The sequence below is a fragment of the Phoca vitulina genome, unplaced genomic scaffold, assembly GCF_004348235.1.
Source record: "Phoca vitulina isolate PV1807 unplaced genomic scaffold, GSC_HSeal_1.0 scaffold7, whole genome shotgun sequence".
NCBI lineage: Eukaryota > Metazoa > Chordata > Mammalia > Carnivora > Phocidae > Phoca > Phoca vitulina.
The window spans coordinates 47,572,115-47,592,682 of NW_022589710.1; the positions used below are offsets into that span (position 1 = coordinate 47,572,115).

A 20,568-nucleotide genomic window follows, 5' to 3' on the forward strand; every position below is an offset into this window, starting at 1 on the left:
TCTCAAATAAATAAATAAAATCTTAAAAAAAAAAAAAAAAGAACCACCTTGGTTTCACTCATTTTTCCTAATTCATTGACTTCTGAATTTAGCTTTATTTTATCCTTCCTCTATTTGAAATCTTTGGGTTTAATCTCTTCTTTTTTGAAGTCCTTATGTAGATGGCTGATTCAAAACTCTTCTTTTCTTCTTAATACAAGCCCTTAACAGCTATATATTCCATCTGAGTATTGCTTTAGTTTCATCCCACATACTGTAATATGCTACATTTCCATTTAACTCGAAGTATTTTCTATTTTTCCTTTCTTCTTTGACTTACGGGTTATTTGGAAGTATGTTGTTTCATTTTCAAATATTTGAGGATTTTCCAGATATCTTTGTGTTACTGATTTCTAATTTAATTCCATATGATCAGAGAACATACTTTGAATAATTTAAATTTTTAAAAATTTGTTGAGGCTTTTTTAACAGCCCAGAAAATGGTCTATCTTGGTAAATGTTTTGCTGTTGTTGGGTGAAGTGTTTCATAAATGTCAAGTCAAGTTGGTTGATGTTTTTCAAGTGTTCCATAACCTTACTAAATTTCTGTCTAGTTCTTCTATCAATTATTCAGAGAGGGGAATGAAGATCTCTAATAATAATTATGTATTTGTCTATTTCTCCTTCCAATTTCTTCAACTTTTCCTTCATGTACTTTGAAGCTCTATTATTAGGTACCTACACGTTTAAAATTGTTATGTCTTTTTGGGACACCTGGGTGGCTCAGTCAGTTAAGCACCGAACTGTTGATTTCAGCTCAGGTCTGGACTCAGGGTCATGGGATTGAGCCCCATGCTGGGCTCTGTGCTCGGCGCAAAGTCTGCTTGAGATTCCCTCTCCCTCTCTGTCTGCCCCTCCCGACCCCCCAATTTGTGCACTTGTGTGTGTGTGTGTGTGTGTGTGTATGCGCACGCACACGCACACTCTCTCTAAAAAAAATAAAAAATAAAAACCTTGAGGGCCCTTTCAAGCTGAGAGTGCCAACCTGCTAAAATGTGATTTACAGAGTTTCTTGTCTCTTCTCTCCTTAACTGCCCCCTTACAAACTCTACCCACACATACACTTTTATTACTATTATTACTACTACTTTTAATCTTCATTATTATTAACCTATATTATTACTTTTAACCTGTATCATTACCTGTATTTTACATATATACACATATTTGCCCATATATCTCTGAGCACCATGCATTATGATAGGAACAAGTATTAGCGTATTTACGTATTTTTGTATTTTTCTACTTAGGAAAAACCATCTGTTAAATAACCTTCCAAACGAAACATTCTTTCTTTCAAAATTTTAGCCTTTTATGAGGTTTTTATTTCTTAGAATCCCTTTCAAAACTATATGAAATATGGGTATTGAGGAGGGCACGTTCTGCATGGAGCACTGGGTGTTATGCACAAACAATGAATCATGGAACACTATATCTAAAACTAATGATGTAATGTATGGAGATTAACATAACAATAAAAAAATTAAAAATAAAAAAAAATAAAAAAAAACTATATGAAATGAAGAAGGCAAGAGTCATCTAATGGGAGAGAAAGAATCATGGGTTCTAGCAAGAAAGCTTCAACTGATATAAGTCTCCTTGGGATATACTTATCGAAAATTTGTGATAGAAATATCTTTGGGTAGACCATGTGTAGTCTGAAGTTTACAACAGCCTTGGGCTTGCTCTGAATGCTTTACAAAACAAAATATACAAGAGAGTTTTCATAAATGACAGACTAAGTCTTACTTTGCCAACAAGAGCAGGAATGTTCATTGAATTTGTTGCAAATCCCATGCCATATGCCATAGCAGCTTCTACTCCCAAGAAACTTGCCACAAGCTTTTCTAGCTCTTCATGCTTGTCCAGGTTTCCTGTATGGAGAAGTTAATGAAGTTAATACTACCAAATCCCAAATTTAAGAATCACTCATTACTTTATAAAAAGAAATCATAGTCTACATGTGACGACCTTTTCAGACTAAGCTCCATGGAAGAGTATTATGAAAAGAAATGGCTGATAAAGGACACAGTAGTTGAATTCGCCATGTCTGATGGAATTCCTGCAAAGAAGGTTGCCAACAATTTCTCCCATTCCTGCAAACACATGCCAGTTCCAATACAGGCTTTAAGAGGCCTGGCAACATCTGCTTTTATACTTTTGGAGTCAGCTACCACGTAAAACCGTCTAACTAGCTGTTGTAAAGAGAGACCACATGGAGAGGGAGAAGCTCTGGAGGATAAGAGACTATCTGAAAGGGGAATGCAGGGCTCAGTCAGCCCTCACCTGATCCCAATACCCAGCTGAGGTGCCAAACATATAAAGTGAAGCCATCCTGGACACTCTGTCATTGGCCAGAATGCCCCACCCATATCACATGGAGTCAAGATAAATGTCAAGCCCTCCCCAAATCGCAGCATCAAGCAAATAAATGTATGTTTCTGTTTTAAGTCACTAAATTTTGTAATAGGTTATGTAGCAAAAGACAAATTAAAAAGCATCCTCCTTCACTTTGTATTGTGATTTTATATCAATACTCAAATTGTTAAGGACCAAACAAGACTGATCAATGATACTAGCTAAATGCAGAAAAGATGATGAGAAAAAAGACTGCTGAACTAGGATGCTACATGTCCTCAAAGCTTTAAGCAAGTCATTTAACCTCTCTGGGCTTCAGTTTCTTATCTGCTAAATACTAATAATAATATTTGCTCTATCTACCTCATGATATTGTTGAGGACCCAAAGAGAGAACAGGTTCAAGCAGTTTATAAAGTATAAAATGCCAAAAAGATGTAAGGTTTGATTACTATATGTCGTCACTGCACAATGCTTCCTTAACCACATCATTAAGGACCCTGAAGGTAAATGACCCAGCTACATTTGCCAGTCTTTAGATCCACGAGAAATAATGAGGAATTATTGTCTTAATCCACTAAGTTTTGGGGTGATTCACTGTAATAAATATCCTGGAAGTTGCCTTATAATTTCTATAGTAATCAGTTCTCTCAAACAAAATGGAAGAATTTGGAATCTTCCTATGAACAAAAATTAATTCTCTTCAAGGGCTCCTGGGTAGCTCAGTTGGTTAACTGCCTTTGGCTCAGGTCATGATCCTGGGGTCCTGGGTTCGAGCCCCGCATCTCGAGCTCCCTGCTCAGCCTGCTTCTCCCTCTGCACTCGCGCTACCTCAAATAAATAAACAAAATCTTTAAAAAAAAATTCTCTTTATACAAACCTGTTCACCTTTACATTTTATAGACTTAACAATAATAATAAAAATAGTTAACATTGAGTGTTTTCCATGTCACAAGCACTTTACATGAATTAGCTGATTTAATTCTTTTTTTTTTTTTAAAGATTTCATTTATTTATTTGACAGAGAGAGCGAGAGAGCACAAGCAGGGGGAGCAGGAGAAGGTGAGAGAGAAGCAGGCTCCCCGCCGAGCAGGGAGCCCGGTGCGGGGCCCGATCCCAGGACCCCGGGATCATGACCTGAGCCGAAGGCAGACGCCCAACTAACTGAGCCACCCAGGCGCCCCTGATTTAATTCTTCAAAGAGCCCTATAAGATAGGAATTATTATCAGCCTCCAATTACCGGTATGGAAACATATTAACCGTCATATATCCATGGGGTCAGTAGTAGTAAGTGGCACCCTTAACCACTATCATTTGTAAAAGCCAACAAAGTCAACATTAAAGTTATAAATGAATCAAATATTTATGGAACCTTTCTAGACACATTTTATAATATAATGAAAAAGGTAAATATGTCTCAAAATGTGTTGAAAGCATTAAAATCATCCATTACTTCAGAAGCTATAAGGCAAAGTACGTATTTGGATGCTTACTATTCTAGCTCTGTACCAGCATTATTCCCTCCTGAGTAGCACAGTTAAGAACATCAGCTGGCCAGACAGAGCCTACGCTTACCGATTTCCTGCCGAGTGCTACACACTCCAACTCCATACTCCTCTAGGACTTTGGCAGCTGCCTCTTGACATGATCCTGTATTCCGTGCAAAGCCGAGATAGTTGTAGGAACCCATGTTTATAACGCCTTTAATTATATTCCCTGTGTACCTGTATTTCAATAGCATAAAAGTTCATGAAACTCATGAGCAAATCAAATACTTACATGTGATAATAAACATATTGGTAGTACAAAAGGAAGCACAATATACAGGAAATAAGGACAATATGGCCTAGGTGAAAAGCAGCTCAAACTCACTACCAATTAAGAAAATGAAAGTTAAAACAAAATACTAATTTTCACTTACCAATAATGATAAAGATTTAAAAACTGACCATATCCAGTGCTGGCCAAGACAGTCTCATATACTGTAGATAAGAATATCAGTCAGTACTTTTTTTTTTTTTGGAGGGCAGTTTGGCAGCACTTATCCATTTAAAAGATAAACATACTTTTTGACTCAGCAATCTCCACACACATATGAAAAAATATATGCATAAAGATCCCTTAAGAGTCACTACACAATGGGGTACCTGGGTGGCTCAGTTGGTTGAGCATCCGACTCTTGGTTTTGGCTCAGGTCATGACCTCAGGGTGGTGGGATAGAGCCCCGAGTTGGGCTCTGTGCTCCGCAGGGAGTCTGTTTGAGATTCTCTCCTTCTCCCTCTGTCCCTCCACCCCCACGCGCACTCTCTCTCTAAAATAAGTAAAATCAAATCTTAAAAAAAAAAAAAGAGTCACTACACAATTTTACTTACTACACTGGCACACAGGCCAGTGACATTCCACATGCGGAAGCTCAGTCAGCCTGGGCCCACAAGTGACAACAACATGGTTCAGAGGCTCCACCAACCTAAGGTGGACACGAAGTGTGGACAAGAAATAAACCATTGCTACTTGAACTCTGAGATTTTGGGGTTTTTAACAAAGGATGATGTGACCCAACCTCTATATACTATATACGGCTATACTTTAGGATACTCAGTAGCCACTACTAATAATGAATTTGCTGTGATACAGATAAGCAGGATATTACCAGCATGTTAGCAAGTAAAAAAGCAAGACATAAAATGATTTCTGTAGTATGATTCCATTTTTATAAATCAAAAACTACCTGTATGTCACCCCATAGATTCACTACATACATGCCCCACAGAAAACATCTGGAGGAATCATATACAACAAACTGGTAACAATGGTCACCTCTGGGGAGTGAAGACTTGTGAAGAAGTGGGTTTGCAGAAGGGATAGTGGTTAGTTGTCATGGGAGAACATTTCATTTATCTGTATTGTCTTTTTTTTTTTAAATAATAACAATGCAACCATGTAATACTTGTGCTATCTAAACAATAAAATTTTATGAGTATGAAAAGTTTTCTAAACTATTCAATCTATTTAAGTAAAAGCATTCCATATGTCCTTGAATCATGTGAGAAATCAAAATATCCAGAAGTAAATTCAGACACTTGATTCTGGTAAGTGGCGTAACAGGACAGTTTTTCTTTGTTTTTTTTGTTTGTTTTTCTTTTTAATAAGTCGAGTTTTGTTTTCAATTATAATCCAACACAGTATCAAATGTAATAGAAAAATGCATTTTAAAAATCTGGATAACAAAAAAGATCTGGATAACAATGAACAATATGCAAGGAAAGTAATTATGTTGTACTGTACTCTCAGCTTCTACTCTTGTTTTAACAGATTACTCAATTTGCAACAGAATGTATTCTGAAGTGAAGAAATTCTTTTTTTCTTGCTGTCAAGAAATAATTTCCCAACTGAGACTCACTTGAAGGACCAGTTGTAATCATGAGACTGCCTCTCCATGATGTCCACCCTGGCTCCAGGCACACTGCAGATCGGTCGATTCCAGTTGTCTCTAATCCTCATGTAGAGGTTCCTTGTATAGAAGTTTTCGAAATCCTGATACAATGACACAAAGTCCTGCCAACAGATGGTGAAATACCATGAATTTAACTGAATTACTTCAGAAAATTTTTACAACTTCCCTTTCCATGTTGCAAAAGTGCTTGAAAATGAGAGGCCAATTATACTGAATTAACGATAAGGAAAACATTTGGAAAGGCACCAATTCTCTACATTAAAACAACTTTAAAACGACTCTTGGAGCATCTGGCTGGCTCAATCAGTAAGAGCATGCAACTCTTTTTTTTTTCCTTTTTTTAAAGTTTATTTATTTATTTGACAGAGACAGCGAGAGAGGGAACACAAGCAGGGGGGAGAGGGAGAGGGAGAAGCAGGCCTCCCGCTGAGCAGGGAGCCTGATGTGGGGCTTGATCCCAGGACCCTGGGATCATGACCTGAGCTGAAGGCAGACGCTTAATGACTGAGCCACCCAGGCACCCGAAGAGCATGCAACTCTTGATCTCAGGATCGTGAGTTCAAGCCCCATATTGGGCATAGAGATTACTTAAAAAAAAAAAAAAGTAAAACAACTCTTAATCAGGTACACGTCACTCGGCTCTGATGGTTACCTATATGAAATGGTTGTAAATAACTACCTGACTGCATGAATATAAAGCCAAAGAATTTAACTTAATAAGTAGACCTCATAAAAATAAAACTTCGTTGTACAATTCTGTCATTTAAATGACTTTCCTTGCTAATAACCTCAAAAGGACTTCTCTCCTGCCTCCCAAGTAATATATTGGGAAATGCCATTAAAAAACACTATAATTTCAGTTTCAAACAAGAAAAGTAATTCTGGAATTAAAATTCCATCTCTGCATATTTTCCAGGATCAAAGTGAAAGACATCCAAAGAAAAATGATAAACAAGAAACACTTAAAAGTAGTTCATATAGAAAGACACTTATCTCAGGTTTCTTTCCTTGGATGGAAGTTAAAAAAAAAAAAAAAAAAAATTCTTATGATGAATTCCCACGACCAGGGACTTAGAGCCCTCCCTTCTTCTATGAAATAAGTTACACTAAAAATTAAGTCTATAAAAAATAATCTGGAGCTAAAATGAATGCATAATGTCATGTCCCATGTGGTATGGGACTGCTCAGAACATGATCAGACCACATTAGATCAATTCCTTAAGATAAGGGGTAAACCAAACAAAAAGAAAACTATACTGTAGTTTTACTATAGTTAGTAAACTGCTGAGATCTGGACTTACGTTAAATAAGCTAATCAGAAACATTCAAGTTTAAGCCTTATTTTGTTAGACTTTCATTGCTAAAGAAGACTCTTCATAAAATTTTATAATTAACAACCTTCTATGACATTGGGCTCTAAAGTAACTACTAAATAAACCTCGCAGTAGATAAAATCTTAAATCAGGCTGAGCAGTCAGAAAGTACTCTTGGGAATGTGCAGGGGCGCCTGGGTGGCTCAGTTGGTTAAGCGACTGCCTTCAGCTCGGGTCATGATCCCAGGGTCCTGGAATCGAGCCCCACATCTGGCTTCTTGCTCAGAGGGGAGCCTGCTTCTCTCTCTCCCTCTACCTGCTACTCCACCTGCTTGTGCTCTCTCTCTGTCAAATAAATAAATAAAAATTCTTTTTTTTTGAAAGATTTTATTTATTTATTTGACAGAGACACAGCGAGAGAGGGAACACAAGCAGGGGGAGTGGAAGAGGGAGAAGCAGGCTTCCCGCAGAGCAGGGAGCCCGATGTGGGGCTCGATCCCAGGACCTTGGGATCATGACCTGAGCCGAAGGCAGTTGCTTAACGATTGAGCCACCCAGGCGCCCCATAAATAAAAATTCTTAAAAAAAAAAAAAAAAAGTACTCTTAGGCATGTGCAGTACCTGATACCATCTCTTTCACGATTGGTTCTAACATTTACATTTCCTTAGAGAAAATATCCATAAATAATGTATCTATCACAATTGGAAACTTATTACTTAACTGGTATGTCCCTTTTGATAGTCTCCTCTTCCAACAAGAATACTGAGGGAATGAAAACTGGAACAAAGACATCCAAATTCTAATTTGGGACTTTTCATTCACATGCATTTATTTCCCAAAGGAAAAAACAAAACAAAACAAAAAAGTTGTCTTCAATCCTTTTCAAGTCACATCAAATAGGGTAAACAGTACTAATTCTTCTTGATCTCATTTCCTTATAACCTTTCTAAACACTGCACGTTAATGTTAAAGGTATTGACTCAAAACACTGCACATTAATGTTAAAGGTATTAACCCAAACACCTGAGAGAAATACTCCATCACAGACAAATTTTTATTAGCAACAAAGAGCACTATTTTTGTTTTTACTATATAACAGCAGAAAACACTTTAAAAGTCTGGTCCCCCATCCAAGTACTAACCAGGCCCGACCCTGCTCAGCTTCCGAGATCAGTCTGGTCCCATTTACCAGAAGGCTTACCAAACCCCAGTACAGTAGGAAGGCTGCAGGCTAAAGTGAAGTAGAGCTCCGGGGAACCAGTGACCTAGTGGTGTGTGGCTGGGAGGGGAGCAAGGGAGGGGTTCCATTCCCGTAACAGACGCTGCCAACATCAGGGAGCTCACGGCTCAGCCTTACCCTGAGAGAACAACCAAGCCCCTGAGATGGGAACAGACTTGCACAGATGGGAAGCTGCCACGGTGAGGGGATGTTAGAGACCAAAGGCAGTTGGGACAGAATGACAGAAGAGACGGACTCATGGCCAGGGCAGCAGTCTCACCGCAGTTAGAAGGTTTGGTGGAGAGAGCTGAAAGGCAGCTACCCAAACTCCCTGCAGCTTAGCAATGAGAAATGGAAATGGAAAGGGATCACTATTCAGGGTTCTAGTTCTAGGCAACAAGGGTGAGTGTCCATTTCAAAAAGTATCTCATCCAGTTTAAATATTCAAGGACTAGAGCCTTCTCTCTTCATTCATCCATTCAAATACCTTTTACTGAATACTTCTGCCAGCCTCTGGATATATTAAAGAACATGACCGTTCCTTCTGCAAACTCTGACACCCCCACTACTACTACCTCCCCCTCCCCACCCTGCCCCCCATCCCACTCCACAACCCCACCCCACCCCCTTTTCCCCCCTCAGTTTAGTCACTGTGAAATGACTTTAGTCAGGGCTGACCTAATGCCTGTTTGCTCAGTAACTGAACAAACATTTACTGACCTGTTCTTTCCAGGGACTAAGCTAGGCATTGGGGATAAAAATGAGTAAGACGCAACCTCTACACTCCCAAGATCTCTTAAAGGAGTGGAGTGGCACACAAATGAAGTTACAATACAGTGTAACAAGCACTCTAAAGGGATACTTGCCCAAACAAAAAATACTTAACTGGTGGGTGAGTGGCAATGATAGAGTCAAGTACAAATAGGCTTCATGCACTGTTTGAACTTGATGCATTCCTCTTACACATGTTTCCTGAAGACCTTTCAACAAACCCCACATACTAGCAGATATACATGATAAACAGAGAACAATATCTAGTTAAGCTACACTCTGGATTGCTGGATGTGAAATCCCCAGGTAAGTAACTTCTACCAGTAGCCTCAAAGAGAAAAACTCAAATTCATGGATTTGTTAATTCGGGCTCACTGAAGACCTTACCAAAAGTAGTCTGGAGTCACCTCAATAATTAGACAATAAATATCTTTTATTGGTTGAGGTTGAGTCTTTTAGAAAACATCGTACACTATTCAAAATAAATAGGTACCGCCTATTCTAGTGCCTATGCAGGCCTTAAGATCACAGTGGAAAAGGCTGAGTACTACCACTTTTAGAAGCTGACTTTATTATAACAATTGCCCGTGGTTGTTAAGAGCAATTCTGGCCCAACACAGATGTCCAAATATGATGATAATAAAGATGATGATAATCACAACAGCAGCAAGAGTTCTATTTGAGTACTTATGACACTTATGGTATGTCTTGAGTACTTGATATGTCTTGCATTACATACATTTGCTTTTAAATATCCCTGTACCCTCTTAAAAAAAGATATTACTCCCAATTTCAGAAAGACAAAATGGCTTTCCCATTTAGGGAACTAGCCAGAGGCGGAGCCAGGAACTTATCCAGGCCTCTTCATTCCAAAGTCTATGCCCATACATTTCCATGACATACAATTTTTTCTGAAAGGTTTATGTGTCACAGCTTGTTGAGCTGCCTGACTTAACAATGTGCATCCCAATTTACTTAGCAGAACACCTGATCACAAGAAAATCTACTTCATCTGATGGTGCTAAGATACTTATGTATCTGGCAAAGATCAGGATGCTTCAAAACTCTCAACCACTGAAACTGAAGACACACAATGACATTTCAAAATTAAAGATAGCTGTTTCTTAGATCTAAAACGGAGTCATCTGTTTGTATGTCCATGTGTATACACACACACGCACACACACAACCCTATGAATACTTCAATTCAAAAGACTCAACACTTTTCATTGTTATTACCACCACTCCCAATATTATTATCTTAAACATTTACTGAATGTCTAGTAAGTGCAAAACACTCTTCTAGGCACTGGGTGTATAGTAGTAAACAAAAAGATAACAATAATCTCTGCCCTTGTGGAATTTATATTTTGGTGGAAGAGACAGATACTAAATGAGACAAATGTATCTTAAACGGTGAAAAATGCTAATGGAAACAAAAATCAGATAAGGAAGGGGGCTGTAAAATGCTGGAGCCATGCTAAAACTTAGCTAGGGTGGCCACAGTAGAATAAAAGAAAAGGAAGCGAGGGAACTCTCCATTTGACCATCTGGAGGAAGAGCTTCCCTGGTAGGCAAACAGCTAATACAAGAGCAGTTGGGCGGGAATGTACCCGGTTTATCAAGGAACTCCAAAAGGCCAGTGTGGCTGGAGCAGATGAGCAACACGCTAAGGAGGAGATGATGTCCAGGTTGATAAGTAGTTGAATCTGGATTTCCTGATGGGCTACACATGGCGTGTGACAGAAAGAAGAGTCAAGGATATCACTGCGGTTTTCAGCCTAAGCAACGGAAGAAGAGAACTGTTATCCATAGAGATGTGGAAGATAGCCAGCTGTTCAGGAGGGGATGTCAGCTTAGTTTTGGACATGTAAAGTTTGAGATGCCTGTGTGGAGACGTCAAATGGGCAGCTAGATACCCAGGTGTAGAGTTCAATGAGGAAGTCAGTGCTAGAGATATAAACATGGACGTTATCAGCATACAAAGGTACCAAAAGCCATGATAATGGACGAAATCACCAAAAGAGTCCGTACAGATGAGATAAGGACCAAGGATGAAGCCAATGCCGTACCCATATCAACATTTAGAAGTTGGGCTAATGATAAGGATCTAGGAAGAGAGAATGAGAAAGGCAGGAGAAAAACCAGGCCAGTATAATGCCTGAAAACCAACCAAGTAAGCAAAATGCTTCTGGAAGGAGAGTGATCAATTGTGTCAAATGCTGCTGGCAGGCCAAACAAGGTAAAGACTGAGTAAGGAATATGAGATTTTACAACACAGGTGTCACGGGTGATCCTGAGAAGAATCGTTTTAGTTGAAGTGGTAGGGGCAAAATCCTGACTGGAGTGAGTTCAGTAAAGAATGGGAAGCAAGACACTGGAAACACCTATGTCAGAGAATTTTACTGTACAAGGAAAAAAGAGGGGTGCCTGGCTGGCTCAGTCGGTAGGACATGGTAGAACAAGAACAAGACCCTTGATCTTGGGGTTGTGAGTTCAAGCCCCACACTGGACGTAAAGCTTACTTAAAAAAAAAATAAAATAAATAAAATAAATAAATAAATGTTAGAAGGCATGGAGTAGATGGAGGAGAAAGGATCAAGAGAAAGCTTGTTTTTTAAGATGGGAAAAATAACATGTCTATGCTACTGAGAATGATCTGGCAGAGGACAAACGGATGCAAAGCTGATTCACTAGACTCCTAATGGTCAAAATGGAATGTGTAGTAAATAGGAGCAGAGTATTGGCCAGTCATCATGTGCTGTCTCTAATGAGCTCCACCGGATGGCCAGGTTTAGTAGAGTAGATCACTTCTTTACATTTTCAGGTATTTACTACCAAAGCTGTCATGAGAGTTTCAAAATGCTTTCATGAGAAATATATATAAAACCAAAACACAGCTTAAAATGTAAGGAAACCAACAGGGTTTCTTCAACTGGGATCGAAGAACTGTTGAGGGTTTGTGGGTAGTCTTAAGAATCTAGGAATTCTATTTTTTTAAACTTTACTTCTTCATTTTGATAAACACTTTAAATCAGTTTACCGTTTAGCACCCTAACGGTACTCAATTTAAACTTGAAATGACTTAGGATATTAGACAGGGCACCAGATCTTTAAACTTTTACATTCTCAGTTAGTAGTAAAAAAACAGTTCCAAATTGCTAAATGCAAAGAAAAGCTGAACAGAGAGAGCCTAAAGATTTGAAAGACCAAAAAAAAAAAAAAAAAAAAAGGGTGGTGGGGGGTGCCTTGCTAAAAAAAAAAGCTGCACTGTTGCTCTAAACAGAAAAGCCCAATAGGTGACAGGGAAACTTTTGCAAATCTATGAATGTCACCAGTGCAAAAGAATAAAGTGGTTACCTAGGACAAAACTCTTTAAGAAGGTTTATGTGGGATACAGCTTTGTACCAGTGAGAAGTCCCTAAAGTAAAAATAGATGACTGTTAACATAACATAGTAAAATTACATTTAAAAAAATTGACTGTTCTATACGATGGAATACAATTGCACTACAAAGGAATGAATTACTGAAATCTACTACAACATTGATGAACCTCAAAAACACTATGCCAAGTGAAAGGGGGCAGACACAAAAGATCACACACTGTATGATCCCATTTATAGGAAACATCTAGAGACAGAAAGTAGATTAGTGGTTGCCTAGGGGGACGAGGGTTACTAATGAGTGACTGCTAATGGGTATGGGGTTTCTTTTTCAGATGATAAAAATGTCATAAAATTAGATTATGGTGCTGGCTACACACCTGTGAAACTACAGCTGACCCTTGAACAACATGGGTTTGAACTGTGCAGGTCCACCTACACACGGATTTTTCCCAATAAATAAAGTACAGTACGATACATGTATTTTCTCCTTATAATTTTTTTTTTTTAAAGATTTTATTTATTTATTTGACAGAGAGAGAGAGAGACAGCGAGAGAGGGAACACAAGCAGGGGGAGTGGGAGAGGGAGGAGCAGGCTCCCCACGGAGCAGGGAGCCTGATGCGGGGCTCGATCCCAGGACCCTGGGATCATGACCTGAGCCAAAGGCAGACGCTTAACGACTGAGCCACCCAGGCGCCCCTCCTTATAATCTTAATAACATTTTCTTTTCTGTAGCTTACTTTATTATAAGAATACTGTGTATAATGCATACAACTTAGAAAATATGTGTTAATTGACTGTTTATGTTATCAGCAAGGCTTTGGGTCAACAGCAGTTAAGTTTTAGGGGAGTCAAAGGTTACACATGAATTTTCAGCAGCGGGGGGGAAGGGTTGGCACCTTTTTCAAGGGTCAACTGTAATGCTAAAAACAACTGAACTATACATTTTAAACAGCTGACCTTTACGGTATATAAATTATATCTCAATGAAGCTATTAAAAAAAAAAATAGAGGACTGCCGTCCGGGTCTCCACACACATAAAACAATGGCAAGTAGAGCTCTTTGTAAATCCCCAGAACTAAAAAAGACAAACTAACTGATAATCCACCAGCTTAATACATCAAGTAACTGTACTACATTAATAGTTTCCAAAGATACTGCTAAAATGACAATTATCAGAATATTCTTAGTATACCACTTTTTAAAGGAGGTCAAGAATAAAATCCTTCCAGGAATTCCTGTTAATATATTTCAATCAATTTCCTTCTTTTGTATCTTCAAAATTAAACATATCAGGAGATGAATATATAATGTTCCTTCCTAATATCCTATCCTCCCATTTTTGAATATGTGGTCATGAACAAACTGTAGAGGCAAAATGTTACGTTTAGTAAGTGTGTGGTAACCACCTGCCATAATTTGCTCCTTAGACTCCTAGGTATTTCCTATCTAGATACTAGAACACTTTAAATTCAACCTTTTGCTTTATCTAATCACATATATGATTCTGGAGTGCTAGTTTCACTTCACATAAAAAAGAAACAGACCCACAGACTGGGGAAAACAACATTCTCATCCAAAACAACACTAATAACAGAGGATCAAGTAGTAAAGAATTCAAAGAATTTTTTTGCAATTTACATAGAACAAACTCACGCTAACTCATCTTTATTTTTTAAAAATTTTAAATTTTTCTTTTGCTAACTTTATTATTTTTTTAAGATTTTATTTATTTATTTGAGAGAGAGAAAGAGAAATCACATATGCGGGGAGGGGCAGAGGGAGAGAGAGAAGCAGACTCCCCGCTGAGCAGGGACCCTGATGTGGGGTTGGGGTTTGGTCTCAGAACCCCAGGAACAAAACAGGAGCCTAAGGCAGACACTTAACCAACTGAACCACCCAGGCGCCCCTAACTTATCTTTATAGTGGGACCATGGGACTCAGTTCTACCCAAAGCAACATATGAAGATCCAGCATAAACAGTTAAGATGGACTGTTTTTTATAATGGAATGAGGAAGAAAATAAGGATGTGGTTATAAACACCATTCACGCAGTGAAATGAGGAAGTGGCAACATTCTATTTGAATTTTATGATCCCAACCAGGCACTTTCCCTAACCTCTTCCAGTGTAACACCTTAAAATTTGCATATCCCTCTCACTACATCTAATCCAGAATCAGAAAACAAACATGTTCTACCATAAGGCTGAATGATCTTCCTTCCCTCTAAAAGCTGAATTTTTGTAAGAAAATGGCAGAATTCAGTTGGTTTAACTGTTAATGTTAGCTACTGTGAAAAGCCTACTGAAATGATTTTGAATAAATTAGCACAGTCCTTTAAATTAGCAAATGTCCCCCTCTGTCCCACATATTTCCTATTACTTCTTCCTCCCAGAATTATTTCCTGATTAACTCGATGCCACTCAGTTATTTTTTTGTTCTACACCTGCATACAATTCAAACACTACTTACCTGTATAGGGCTTTTACAAAGACCTGTTAGATTTGAAGACTTTATGTTTCCTCAACAAAATCAGAAATAATACTTAAGAATGAAATCTATATGGTCTAATACAAAGGTCAAGTACACACAGGCTGTCACAATACTCAGGAGTCAATTCATCCTCTGGAACATGAAGTAAGTCCAAACATAATGTACTTTTTCACAAAGTAATTTGGATACAACTCCATTGTTCACTCATTCTTCACCGCACTTTGACAAAACACCAGCTGTGCAATCTCTCCTGTCACACCCCTACGCAAAACCCACCCAGATTCCTCATTGCCTACCAAAGTTCGTTTGACATTCAAAACACAATCTTTCATACACCCACATTCCAGGTTCTCCCAAACATCCCTCATGCCTCCCCTCAGCCAGGATGGCCCTCCACATCACAATCAGCACCCCCGATGCCCACCTTCACATGTTAGTTAGCAGGTCCCTACAGTGTGTCCACACTAGGAGAGGTCCCTATAAATAAAGATTTTCTAATTTGAATATGGGAATAAAACTTTAGCTCCCATCAGTCACAACCACCATCAACTCAGTCTGACAGGAAGATACTGGCCTGTAAACAAGTAACTGTAATACCAGACAACCCCACAAGTATACAGTAAGCTCTAACTTACAGTAAGTGGGTCATACCTGAGCGATGTACAGAATCAACATACTGTCGATGCACTCTAGCCACAAAGTCTATTTGGGATGTACAGAGGTAGAAAAAAGGAAGAATCAAAAAATTTAAAAATTTGTTCTGGTTTTCAATGATCAAAACTAGTTTGGCCTACTGGACCAAGCTCTGAATACAGGGCTTTGCTTGCATTAGGTATTCAAGAAATACCTTCTTGATGAAATGAATATGTAGGCATTTCAGGGCAATGAGAAGGAGGACCAACTTGTGGTGCTGGGGCTGGGAATGGTGCAGAATGGCTGAGATGAGGCAGAAGAGAGCCTGGATCCTGGGTTCTCCCAGGACCAGAATCTTCAATTCCCATACTGACTGGTTTGGATCCTTTCTTTCCCCATGTTTCTAGATGCTCCCTTGCCCTTCCCCCCACAGGACCACCATCCATTCCCAGTATCTAATGGCTCCTCTCTCAGTGGTGACCTTGCTGCCATCACATCTGCCTCTCTCCTCTAATACCCCACAAAAATGAGAGGTATGATGGCCAAAAAATCTAACTTCGGAAGCCCTTCTCTAACCTAGTATATTCCTTGGGCTAGAGGACAACCTCTCCATACTTTACATGCCAAGAACAAACAAGTTTGTTTTTAGAAAAACCAGGCATTTCACTCTAATTTTATTTATTTTTGAGAATAGGCAACACATGTATCCTGTACAGAACTCTAGAGGTGCAAAGGAGTATACAGAGAAAAGTGAAGTGAGGTCCTTCCCCCCAGAGACAATCATTATCATCTCTATTTACAATTATTAAAACAAGACTGCTTTTTTTGTTTTTTGGTTTTTTTAACTGTGAACGGAGTAGCTCAGCCACATTCTGTTTTCAGGTTTGTCTGGGGAAAGGAGCTATCTGTGAGCCAAACACCTATGTATAATGTGTCTATGAGAAAACACATCATATGAGTCTTCCAGAACTTGTCTTCTCAGAAGACTGGAGCCACAGCTTGGGATACAGCACAATACCACGAACATAAAGAACATGGCTTCTGGCATTTCACAGACCCATGTCTGTGTACCAGCTCTGACACTAAGTAACTCAGGAAATATTATTTTAACTTGTGCATTTTAGCTTTCTCATTCATCAAACAGGAATAGATTCTTGTGATGATTAAATTGGAAATATGTTAAATGTGGGGTGCCTAGGTAGCTCAGTCGGTTGAGCATCCAACTCTTAGTTCCAGCTCAGGTTATGATCTCAGGGTCCTGGGACTGAGCCCAGGAGCCCAGCTCAGCAACCAGCTCAGCGCTCAGCAGGGAGCCTGCTTGAGATTCTCTCTCCCTCTGCCCCTCCCCTCAGCGCCAATGCACGTGCACTCGCTCTCAAATAAAGAAATAGACCTTTAGGGGCGCCTGGGTGGCTCTGCCTTAGGCTCGGGTCATGATCCCAGGGTCCTGGGATCAAGCCCCGCGTCGGGCTCCAGCCCCGCATCGGGCTCCCTGCTCAGCGGGAAGCCTGTTTCTCCCTCTCCCAACTTGCCCTACTTGTGTTCCCTCTCCCGCGGTCTGTCAAATAAGTAAATAAAATCTTAAAAAAAAAAAAAAAATAGACCTTTAAAAAATAAAAAAAGAAATACGTTAAATGCTTTGATTTTTCCGTGCCTTAACCTTGTTTTCTGCTTTCTTTGTGAAATACTTTCATTTAACTGCATCTGGAATATTTTTATTTTAACGTGTATCCAAATATTTTTTTTAAGATTTTATTTATTTATTTGAGAGAGAGAGAGAGAGCGCACACAAGCAGGGGGAGCAGCAGAGGGAGAGGCAGAAGCAGGCTCCCTGCTGAGCAGGGAGTCCAATGTGGGGCTCGATCACAGGACCCCGGGATCATGACCTGAGCCAAAGGCAGACACTTAACCGACTGAGCCACCCAGGCGCCCCACGTGTATCCAAATTTCTAAATAAAAAAATGAGTGAGAATACCAGAATGTCTATAAAAGGCCTCCATTTACAGAATCGAAGACTCTTAACAATTACCTGTTGTTCTTTTCTTTCTGTTGCATGATGACACTTTTCAATTCTCCAATGCCTCAAGAAATCTCGAAGATATCCAAAGAGAGTGAGTACACCATACCCCACATAAGTAAGCACAGCAACCAGCATTGGTGTTTCTTCAAAAGCTTCATTAAATGGTCTTTTGTAAAGTCCTCCATTTTGTGTAACATGATGGATCTAAAACAGAGGTTAAAAATATTTATTTCAATCCCACGAAAAAGATTACTACTTAAAACCTAATTCCTTACAGATCTGCATAACTTCAGAATTCTCTAATAGTCAAAAAAATCCACTAAGATCTATCAGGGCATAATTTTTTTCAACAGAAATATTATAAGTTATATATACTTTAAATAAACAGTAAAGAAAGGAAAACAGAGAAGGAACTGCTTTTGTCATTATTTGATTTTTTAACTAGATCTTAAAGCACTATGGTTGGAGCGTGTAAAATTTCCTTTGTTCTAATAAAGCCGATAAAAAAATGAATCAACAAAGAAAAAGCCTATCCTGAAAAATAGTATATTAGCTTACAAATGAAGTAGTCAAAGTAAACCAGTCCTAGAATAAACTAAAATATTTATGTTTTCCTGCTGTACATTTTTTTTCCTGCTCTATAGTCTTAAAGCCACCAGCCGTTGTATTCCAAATAATGACCAGCAATAGGCCCCTGTGGTAATCTGTCGTTTATTAACAGCCTCTGTTGTGATAACATAAATAAATAATGCATAAAAGTAAAATGCTTACATAACAGTGGTTCAGCACTGTACAGCAGCAGAAAGTAGAATGCAACACAAGGGGAAAAGCAGTTAAGAGTGATCAGTAACTGTCATGAAATCATTCTGTCCCCCTTCATCTTGACCTAAGTATCCATTTCCACTTTTAAGATTATCCCTGGTTTCATCCTTTGGGATACTTGAATTTTAACATACAGATACCAAGCTACTGCACTTTTGATCTCAGACCTTAAAGCTTTTTACTTTTTGGCCAATCTTAATGGAAATCTTTTATGGAAAAATCTCATCAGAGAAGTTTGTGTGTTAACTTTAATCTTAACTTTGAAACAGCCAACTGCAGTGAGGATGCTCGTTCACTATTTACCAGGAACATATTTTCAACTGAGGACTGTAGTAGAGTTATGAAAAGCCCCTATTATGAAAGAATAAAAGATGCTTTCTTGGCCTCTCAGGCAACTTGATCCAAGGGTTAAATATATTTTAGAATATTATATCCCAATAATATTCTTTGGGGAAAGCTACCTGAATGCTGCAAGTTAGAACAGCTGGAAAAGAAATAGTTGTTCTTAACAAGGGAAAGGCTTTCAGATAGGCATGATCCCTGGAATCCGCTGTCACTGCTTCAATTTGATCACCTAAAGAACTTCTGAAAACTATTTGAAAAACTGATACAGGTCTTCATCAATCTCTTCCTCAAAGGGGTGGAAATCTGTGTCAATGTTTACTACTTAAACTTTTATGCAGGAGCAGGCTGCAATGTGTTTAGAACAGAATAGCTAGAAGTGAGCCAATAACTGAAGAGATTGTTTAAAAATTAATACTATAGCATATAAACAAGCTATTAAGCTGGACAAAGCAAAATCAAAAACACTTAAACAAAACAAAAATAATATTCTGATCATCTCTTTAAAAAACTGTATCTAAAAGAACACTGTGTTTAATACCAGTACCCAACTCTCCTTAACTCTGAAACTGTTTTCTCTCAATGGAACATACTAGTAAAAAGTAAGGCAACTTTCAGAGCTCTAAGTCTCTAACAATTGTGTGACAGATGTATATGTCAGGAATGCTGTGGGTGGATCCCTTTAAAAGATATCCGCCTTGATCTGAGACACACCCAAACCAGCACGACCAAGTATATTCATACAGTTGGCTGGACGGTCTAGGAAGGAGGAAGTTAAATCATTAGTTTGCTTTTAAATACTGTGATTCTATCACAGTGTCACTTTAAATTAACTGCATTTTAAGGAACTGAGATTCATCTATAAAGTAACTTTTGGAAAACAGCCTCAGTCAAAACACAGGTCACTCTGATCATTCAGGGTGAGAATGTACAGGCCAACTGATACGCAAACCTCTGGTAGTTGACAAAATCTTAGAAATCAGAGAAAAAAAATCACTTGATCTTCAATTACTGATGCTAAATTTTATTTGACATGATTCAAATAAAAACAGTAGTATTCCCACATCTGAAACTAATGATGTACTATATGTTGGCTAATTGAATCTAAATAAAAAATGGAAAAGAATAGTAGTATTACCATCTTATACATGTGTAATGTTCCATAAGGGAAAGCACCAGGCTTATTTTGCTCATTATCATACATCTAGCACTCAGGATAGTATTTATTAAGTGCTTAACAAATAGTAAGTACTCAGTAATGTCTCCTTTTATTACTATTAGTATTACAGAAAGTGGCACCTTATAGAAGCTCAATAAGCATTTGTTGAATGAATGAAAATACACATTATGCTTTTTGTTATTTCAACAATAAGTACCCTGTAACAGAAGGGTTTAAACAAGTTACAGTGACTGCACAATTAATATTAGGACATTTCCAGAACCGACATCTAATACCTTTTAGTCTCAACTACACTGGAGGTCAAATTCACACTAAACAAGACATGGGATACAAACTCTTCCAGGGTATTTCATATTCTGGATTCACGAAGTAAGAGGGCTCTTAAGAGGCCTTTCATTCATTCTAACAAGAATTACACTGTCAACAAGGCAATCAAGAAAAATATTAGCTTTTCACTCCCTCCAGGTTAAAAAAAAAACAACAGTTCAGTCTGCTCACATTAAACAGACAAGAGTGTAACAGTGCTAGTATTATTA

At 38.5% G+C, this 20,568-nt stretch overlaps 1 protein-coding gene across 1 annotated transcript in view; it reads right to left on the reverse strand.

The window, feature by feature from the left end:
• The window catches only part of SPTLC2 (serine palmitoyltransferase long chain base subunit 2), a 104,288-nt gene that overhangs the window by 62,840 nt on the left and 20,880 nt on the right, over positions 1 to 20,568 (reverse strand). The window contains exons 2-5 of the mRNA XM_032405692.1: positions 17,698 to 17,892; positions 5,798 to 5,952; positions 3,973 to 4,121; positions 1,789 to 1,913 (exon numbers count right to left, since the gene is read on the reverse strand). Of these exons, the coding sequence (XP_032261583.1) occupies positions 1,789 to 1,913; positions 3,973 to 4,121; positions 5,798 to 5,952; positions 17,698 to 17,892 (624 nt within the window). The remainder of the gene's footprint in view (positions 1 to 1,788; positions 1,914 to 3,972; positions 4,122 to 5,797; positions 5,953 to 17,697; positions 17,893 to 20,568) is intronic.